General features: G+C 53.6%; 1 protein-coding gene across 1 annotated transcript; it reads left to right on the top strand.

Annotated features, from left to right (window-relative positions):
• Window positions 1-5,499: 5,499 nt before the first annotated feature.
• LOC308511642 (ferritin heavy chain-like) lies at window positions 5,500-6,042 on the top strand (the record flags this gene model as incomplete). The annotated part of the gene is made up of 1 exon (XM_081081623.1): window positions 5,500-6,042. The coding sequence occupies one exon, from the start codon at window positions 5,500-5,502 to the stop codon at window positions 6,040-6,042; it is 543 nt and encodes a 180-aa protein (XP_080937749.1).
• Between the last annotated feature and the right edge of the window lie 2,454 nt (window positions 6,043-8,496).

Below are 8,496 nucleotides of genomic sequence, written 5' to 3'. Positions count from 1 at the left end.
CTTTCTCCCACTGGCTTATGCAAATTAACCGCCATCTTTGTTGGGTTAATTTGCATACTCATCCTGATTGGCTGGTGGGCATAGCAGAGTGATGCCAATTTCCATGTTTCTCTTTTATTAGTATAGACTAGAGGCTTGGTGCACAAAAATTGGTGCACTGGCGGGGGGGCGTGTCCCTCAGCTCCACTTGTGCCCTCTCACAGTCTGGGACCCCTTCGGAGATAATGACCTGCTGGCTTAGGCCCGCTCCCGGTTGGCAGAGGGCAGGCCCAATCCCTAGGTGCAGCCCCTGGTCGGGCTCAGAGTAGGGCTGATTGGGGAGTTGGGGCGCCACCCTCAGTCACGATCAGGGTATGGCCGATTGGGTGGTGGAGGTGCCACACCCTGTCACAATCAAGGCAGGGTCAATGGGGAGGTTGCGGATTCACCCCCTCTCATGCACAGAGCAGGGCCGATAAGGGGGTTGGGGCGCTGCCCCCTCTCACGCACAGAACAGGGCCAATAGGGGAGTTGGGGCACCACCCCCTGTCACACACAGAACAGAGCAGATCAGGGGGTTGGGGAGCTTCCCGCTATCAGGCACAGAGCAGGGCCGATCAGGGGGTTAGGGCGCCATCCCCTGTCATGAACAGAGCAGAGAGGATAGGGAGTTGTGGCCCCGCCCCCTGTCACACACAGAGCCACAGGGCGATGTGGGGGTTTGGGCGTTGCCCCCTCTCACACTGCTTCAGGGGCCAGGAGGCCTCGTGGCTCCACTGATCAAAGTCCTGGGAGGCCTTGCGGCTCTGCTTGTCACCAGGGCAGTGAGGTCTCGCTGCTCAGCTGATCCAGGTGCTAGGAGGCCTCACAGCTCCGCTGATCCCAGGTTCGGGAGGCCTCACGGCTCAGCTGTTCTCGAGTTCGGGAGGCTTTATGGCTCTGCTAATCCCGGGTTTGGAAGGCCTCTCGGCTCCACTAATCCCGTTGCTGGGAGGCATATTACCCTTTCACTATATACTATAGAGGCCTGGTGCATGGGTGGGAGCCATTTCTTTTGCCCTGAAGGGTGTCCCGGATCAGGGTGGGGGGTCCTGCTTGGGTGCCTGGCCAGCCTGGATGAGGGGATGGTGGCTGTTTTCAGTTAGTCACACCACCTACAGGGTGGGTGTCCCCCCTGGGGTGCCTGGCCAGTCTGGGTGAGTGGCTGAGGGCCGTTTTCAGGCTGTCTGGTGACTAAAGCTCCCAACCTCTCCTTTTTTTCTTTCTTTTTTTTTTTTTTTTATTCTGGGATTTATTTACCTTCTATGGCTGTCACTGCAGCTGAGAGCCAGCTTTAGCTCTGAGGCTCGGCTCCAGCTCTGAGACCTCGGCTGCTGAACTCAGGTATCTGGTTTGTTTGGCTTCTATAATTGGAACACTGTTGCAAATCCAGCTTGGCCGGCTGGTTGAAAGCATGGTGTTTATTTAGCTTCTATAATTGCAGCATTGCTTCTTAGAGTGCAGCACAGAGGCCAGCAGTGGCAGGCTGGGAACCTTGGCTTCCTCCATCACTGAAGCAAGCAAGCCTCCTGTTCGCTTCAGCTGCCTGGCTCCCGGCCGCCATCTTGGTTGGCAGTTAATTTGCATATCACCCTGATTAGCCAATGGGAAGTGTGTTGGAGGTATGGTTAATTACCATGTTTGTCTATTATTAGGTAGGATAAGAAAACCAAGTGAAGAACATGACCAGTCACTATGACATGCACTGTGGCTGGCCAATCGGCCTGATCAGGGGTGGTGCTGACCAATCAAACTCTCACGTTCCCTCCCCTGGGCTGGCCCAGCCCCAATTAGCCTGATTGGGGGAGGCTTCTGGACCCCACCCATGCATGAATTCATGCACTGGGACTCTAGTCCTATCTAATAAAAGAGAAACATGGTAATTAGCGTACATCCGCTACCCTTCCCATTGGCTAAACAGGGTGATATGCAAATTAACTGCCAACAAAGATGGCGGTTAATTTGCATACAGAGGCGCAATGATGGGAGGCCATAGGGAAAGGACGGTGATTGGAAATACAGGCAGCAGGCAAGAGCCGGGAGGCATGGCCCCTGGCCCTGAATGGGAGAACCGGCCATCTTTGCCCGCCCCCCTGCCGGTGATCAGAGTAGCCAGAGCGGGGCACCGAAGAGGCCGGTACCTGCCTCTTCCCTGGCCGCCCCTGCCAGGGATGAGGAACCAGAGATCCCATAGCAGGAAAGGTGGGCCTGCAGCTAGTCCCCCTGTGCGCCTGCCCCTGGGTCACTGCAGTGATCAGGGAGCAGGGAAGAGTGGTCACTAGCCAGCCCCCATGTGCACCTGCCCCTGGGTCGCCATGGCGATCACAGAGCAGGAAAGAGCGGCCTCTAGCCAGCCCCCCTGTGCACCTGCCCCTGAGTCACTGCAGGGATCATGGAGCAGGAAAGGGCTGTCTCTAGGCAGCCCCCCTGTGCGCCTGCCTGTGGGATCGCCGCAGCGAACATGGAGCAGGAAAGGGTGTGAAGTATGGTACCTATTTGCTTTGTTTAACAATGGACAGGTTACTTTGATTTTCTAAATTGTATAAGTCATCCCATTCGATTGAATGCCTTATCGATTGAATGACTATTCCATTGATTGTTATCATACTGGTCTTAGAGAGCACATTCTTCTGTACCTGGGAAACAGGACAGCACAATTACCCTAAATTGTTTTAGTGGCCACAGGTGGTGCGTTTCAGCTGACTCAGTGGTCCAGAGACCAGGACAGCACAATTACTCTAAACTGTCCTGACAACTTAGTGGTCAGGAGACCCAAGGGCTCTAGATAATGTATACCTGTCAATTCAGTGACCCCGAGACCCGACACTGTAATTAACATGCTTAATTCTGCTTCTGTAATCTGCTTTTTTGGGAGCCAGGTGCCACATTCCAAACCCTGGGATGTAATCAATACCTTTGTGATTTTGCCTATATAAGTCTGGTTTTGCCACCATCTTAGGGCTATGAGATTTGGGAATGGCCCCTCATAGTCCCGGATTGCAATAAATGTGACTCTTTAATTCGACTTCTTGAGGCGTCCTTCTGTGATTCGCGGGGTACGTTACAACAGGTGGCCTGCAGCCAGCCATGTGTGCGCCAGCACCTGGGTCACCACTGCGATTCCTGAGCAGGAAAGAGCGGCCTCTAGCCAGCCCCGCTGTGCGCCTGCCCGTGGGATTGCAGCGGCGATCAAGGAGCAGGAAAGGGGGGCCTGCAGCCAGCCTCCCTGTGCGCCTGCACTTGGGATCACTGTGGTGATCCCAGAGCAGGAAAGGGCGGCCTGCAGCCATGCCCTGTGTGCACCTGTCCCTAGGTTGCTCTGGCAATCCCACAGCAGGAAAGGGCGCCTCACCCTGGCCACAGCTCAAGGGAGAGTACAACATGCAGTGGAGGCCAGGAGCCTGAGAGATCAACAGAGAGGGGCACCTCCCAGGTGTGGCTGGGGGCAGGCCCCCAGCAGACAGACAGACACACACACATACACACACACACACACACACACACACACACACAAAGAGGACGCCTGCACCGAGCCTCTGCTGCCAGACTGTGGCCATCAGTAGGACATCTACTGAGGGCTCCTGGACTGAGGGGCAGGCTTGGCTGAGGGAACCCCATCCCCCAGTGCAGGAATTTCGTGCACCGGGCCTCTAGTATATATATATAATTAAGAACAATGTCAAAAAGTTTACTGACTATCTTTCTTCTAGGAGTTTTCTCGTTTTGGATCTTATAGTTAACTCTTTAATCAGTTTTGAGTTTATTCTGATATATAGTGTAAGAAAATGGTCTAGTATCATTTTTGCATGTATTTGTCCAGTTTTCCCAGCACCATTTATTGACTAGAGTGATGGTGAACCTATGACACGTGAACTCATTTTTTAGATGATTTTTCTTTGTTAAATGGCATTTAAATATATAAAATAAATATCAAAAATATAAATCTTTGTTTTACCATAGTTGCAAATATCAAAAAATTTCTATGTGTGACAGGGCACCAGAGTTAAGTTAGGGTTTTTCAAAATGCTGACATGCCGAGCTCAAAAGGTTCGCCACCACTGGACTAGACTGTGCTTATCCCATTGAATGTTCTTCCCCCCTTTGCCATAGATTAATGGCCCGTATAGGTGTGAGTTTGTTTCTAGGTTATTCCGTTTCATACATCTTTTGCCATTACCATTTTGTTTTGATTACTAGGGGCTTGTAGAATAGTTCTATCAATGGTAGCATGATACCTCCAACTTTGTTCTTCTTTCTCAAGATTGCTGTGGCTATTTGGGGTCAAAATTTTTGGATTATTTGTTCCAGTTCGATGGTAAATGGCACTGGTATGTTGATATTGATTGTGTTGAATCTATATAATCCTTTTGGTACTATGGACATTTTTTACATTAATTGTTCCTATCCATAAGAAACAGTATATGCTTTTATTTATTTGCTTCCTCTTCAATTGCGTTCTTCAGTGTCTTATTATTTTCAGAGTTCAGACGTTTTTACCTCTTTGGTTAAATTTACTGGTAGGTATTTTTGATGCAATTGTAAATGGGATGTTTTCTTAATTTCTTTTCTGATGTTTCATTATTGGTACATAACCATGCTATGGATTTCTGAACACTAATTTTTTATCCTGTAACTTGACTAAATTCATTTACCAGTTCTAATAGCATTTTGATGGAATCTTTAGGATGTCTGCGTTGAGACCAAGGGAACTGTCCCCCTTGGGGGCAGACAGGGCGGGCAGAATGTGTTTCAGGGCTGTGCTGAGAGATGGAGAGGAGACAGAGTAAAGGGCGGGAAGGCCAGTTCACAGGAGGGAAGATGGGAGGCGGAGAGTCAGTGAGGCTGTGGAGGCGGGGCTCTGCCCGCAGAGAGGGGGGCCTTGATGGTGAACAGGAGGAAGTGGAGGTCGCTTGTGTCACAAGGCCGAGGACCGGGGACAGGCTGTGGGTACTGTGGGTGCAGACGCTGACATCATTCTGATGAAGCTTTGGGATTCATGCTGAGGCAATAAGGATACCCCAAAAGGGCTGGGCGGCAGTTAAGGAAACAACCACATCAGGACCACATTCACACAAGTTGCTCCGAGAAATCAAGTGCAGTTGACGTCCTGACAGCGGTCGCACATGTCCACATGGGTCACACTTTAAAATGCCATGAAGGCCAGGGCCCAGCATGAGGCGGGCATGGAATCTGGAGAAGGTCAGCGCTGCCCGCCTCCTCGGGGCCCCCTCAGGCCCCCCTGTGAGGGGCCCCCCCGCCCCTCCCCAGACGCCTGAGTAACGGTCACTGCTTCGGGTCCCCTCAGAGCCAACAGCCACCACCAGCGGCCCGCAGCCTTCCACGTGTCTTGTCGCTGCAGACGCCTGACTCTGGTGCCCTGCCCTCACCCAGGACCTACGGAGACCCCAGCCGCCTACACCTGTGACCAGCCGGCCTCCTCCACTCAGCCTCAACCTCCAACCCGCTCCTTCGCCTGCAGACATGGCCACTCCTCCGCCCTCCTCTGAGCGCCAGCGCTACCATCCAGACTGCGAGGCCGCCATCAACCAGCAGATCAGCCTGGAGCTCTACGCGGCCTCCGTGTACACCTCCATCGCCGGCTACTTCCAGAGGCACAACTGGGCCTGGCAGCAGGGCTCCCAGTACTTCCGGAAGTGGGCCCTCAAGACAAGGGAGCAGGCAGAGCGGTGGCTGTGGCTGCAGAGCCAGCACGGGGGCCGAGTCCTGCTGGAGGCCGTCCCCTGGCCGCAGCAGTACGAGTGGGACAGCAGCCTGATGGCCCTGGGGCTGGCCCTGCTCCTGGCGAAGAGAGTGGACCAGGGCCTGCGGCACCTGCACCGCCTGGCCACCCACCGGGAGGACGCCCACCTGTGCGAGTTCCTGGAGAGCCACTGCCTGCACCCACAGGCGGCCTTACTCCAGGAGCTGGGCGGCCACATCAGCCAGCTGCGCCAGATGCAGGCCCCCGAGTCCTGCCTGGAGGAGGACCTGCTCCACAAGCTCATCCTGAGCGACGGAGAGTAGCACTGACCAGGACTGCCTTCCAGAGAGCCGTGGGGGCCTCCCTGCCCCGTGCCCGGATGCCATTGGCCATATAGTCCATGAAAAACGGGCACTTCAGTTCTGGGTTCAAGGTTCACTGTCTCTTCAAATAAAGTCATTGGTTCTTAAATAAATAAAGGTCTTTCTCTGATTCCTGTGATGAAATCCCTCACATTTCAGTTTTAAAACAAGTATCCAGGAGTCTCCACCAAGGACTCAATTAGGTGCAGCTCGGGACCCTGGATGGAGGAGGGAGGAGTGATCCAATAGGACCCTTATGGAGGGAGGAGGGATTCCATAGGACCCTGATGGAGGGAGGAGGGATTCCATAGGACCCTGATGGAGGAGGAAAGAGGGATTCCATAGGACCCTGATGGAGGGAGAAGGGATTCCATAGGTCCCAGATGGATTGCGGAGGGATTCCACAGGACCCTGATGGATGAAGGAGCGATTCCATAGGATCCTGATGGAGGAGGAAAGAGGGGATTCCATACGACCCTGAATGGAGGGAGGAGGTATAGCACAGGACCCTGATGGAGGGAGGAGGGATTCCATCGGGCCCTGATAGAGGGAGGAGGGATTCCATCGGGCCCAGATGGAGGTGGGAGAAGGGATTCCATAGGACCATGATGGAGGAGGGGAGGAGGAATTCCATAGAACCCTGATGGATGAAGGAGGGATGTCATAGGACCATAGATGGAGGCAGGAGTGGTTCCACAGGACCCTGATGGAGGGAGGAGGGATTCCATAGGACCCTGATGGAGGAGAGAGGAGGGATTCCATAGGACCCTATTGGAGGAAGGAGGGATTCCATAGGACCCTATTGGAGGAAGGAGGGATTCCATAGGACCCTGACGGAGGGAGGAGGGATTCCATAAGTCCCTAATGGAGGGAGGAGGGATTCCATAGGACCTTGGATGGAGAGAGGAGAAATTCCTTAGGATCCTGCTGGAGGAGGAAGGAGGATTTCCATTGGACCCTGATGGAGGGGGAGGAATTCCAGAGAACCCTGGATGGAGGAGGGAGGAGGAATTTTATAGGAAGCCTGGATGGAGTTGGGAGGAGGGATTCCATACGACCCTGATGGAGGGAGGAGGGATTCCATAGGACCTTGGATGGAAGAGGGAGAGGGAGTCCATAGGACCCAGATGGAGCAAGGGAGAAAGTATTCCGTATGATCCAGTTGGAAGGAGGGAGGAGGGATTCGATAAGATCCTGGAGGGAGGGAGGAAGGATTCCATAGGACCCTGGATAGAGGAGGAGGGATTCCATAGTATCCTGATGGAGGAGGGAGGATGGATTCCATAGGACTCTTAGGGAAGGAGGAGGGATTCCATAGGACTGTGATGGAGGGAGGAGGGATTCCATACAACCCTGGATGGAGGGAGGAGGGATTCCATAGGACCCTGATGACAAGAGGGAGGTGGGATTCCATAGGACCCTAATCGAGGGAGGAGGAATTCCATAGTACCCTGATGGAGGAAGGAGGAGGATTTCCATAGGAACCTGATGGACGGGGAGGAATTCCAGAGAACCCTGGAAGGAGGAGGGAGGAGGTATTTCATAGGAAGCCTGGATGGAGTTGGGCGGAGGGATTCCATACGACGCTGATGGAGTGAGGAAGGATTTCATAGGACCATAGATGGAGGAAGGAGGGGTTCCACAGGACCCTGATGGAGGGAGGAGGGATTCCAAAGGACCCTGATGGAGGAGAGAGGAGGGATTCCATAGGACCGTATTGGAGGACGGAGGGATTCCATAGGACCCTGATGGAGGCGGTAGGGGGGATTCCATAGGACCCTGATGGAGGAGAGACGAGGGATTCCATAGGATCCTATTGGATTAAGGAGGGATTCCATAGGAACCTGATGGAGGGGGGAGTGGGATTCCATAGGACCCTGATGGAGGTGGGAGAAGGGATTCCATAGGACCGTGATGAAGGAGGAAGGAGGAATTCCATAGAACCCTGATGGATGGAGGAGGGATTCCACAGGACCCTGATGGAGGGAGAAGGGATTCCATCGGGCCGTGAGAGAGGGAGGAGGGATTCCATCGGACTCTGATGGAGGTGGGAGAAGGGATTCCAGAGGACCATGATGGAGGAGGGAGGAGGAATTCCATATAACCCTGACGGATGAAGGAAGGATTCCATAGGACCATAGATGGAGGCAGGAGGGGTTCCACAGGACCCTGATGGAGCGAGGAAGGATTCCATAGGACCCTGATGGAGGAGAGAGGAGGGATTGCATAGGACCCAGATGGAGGGGGTAGGGTGGATTCCATAGGACCCTGATGGAGTGAGGAGTAATTCCATAGGACCCTATTGAATGAAGGAGGGATTCCTTAGGACCCTGATGGAGGAGAGACGAGGGATTCCATAGGACCCTATTGAATGAAGGAGGGATTCCATAGGGCCCTGATGGAGGGGGGAGGGGG

The sequence above is a fragment of the Myotis nattereri genome (assembly GCF_964212035.1).
Source record: "Myotis nattereri genome assembly, chromosome: X".
In the NCBI taxonomy this organism is placed as follows: Eukaryota; Metazoa; Chordata; class Mammalia; order Chiroptera; family Vespertilionidae; genus Myotis; species Myotis nattereri.
This window is presented reverse-complemented; position numbering and strand designations above follow the sequence as displayed.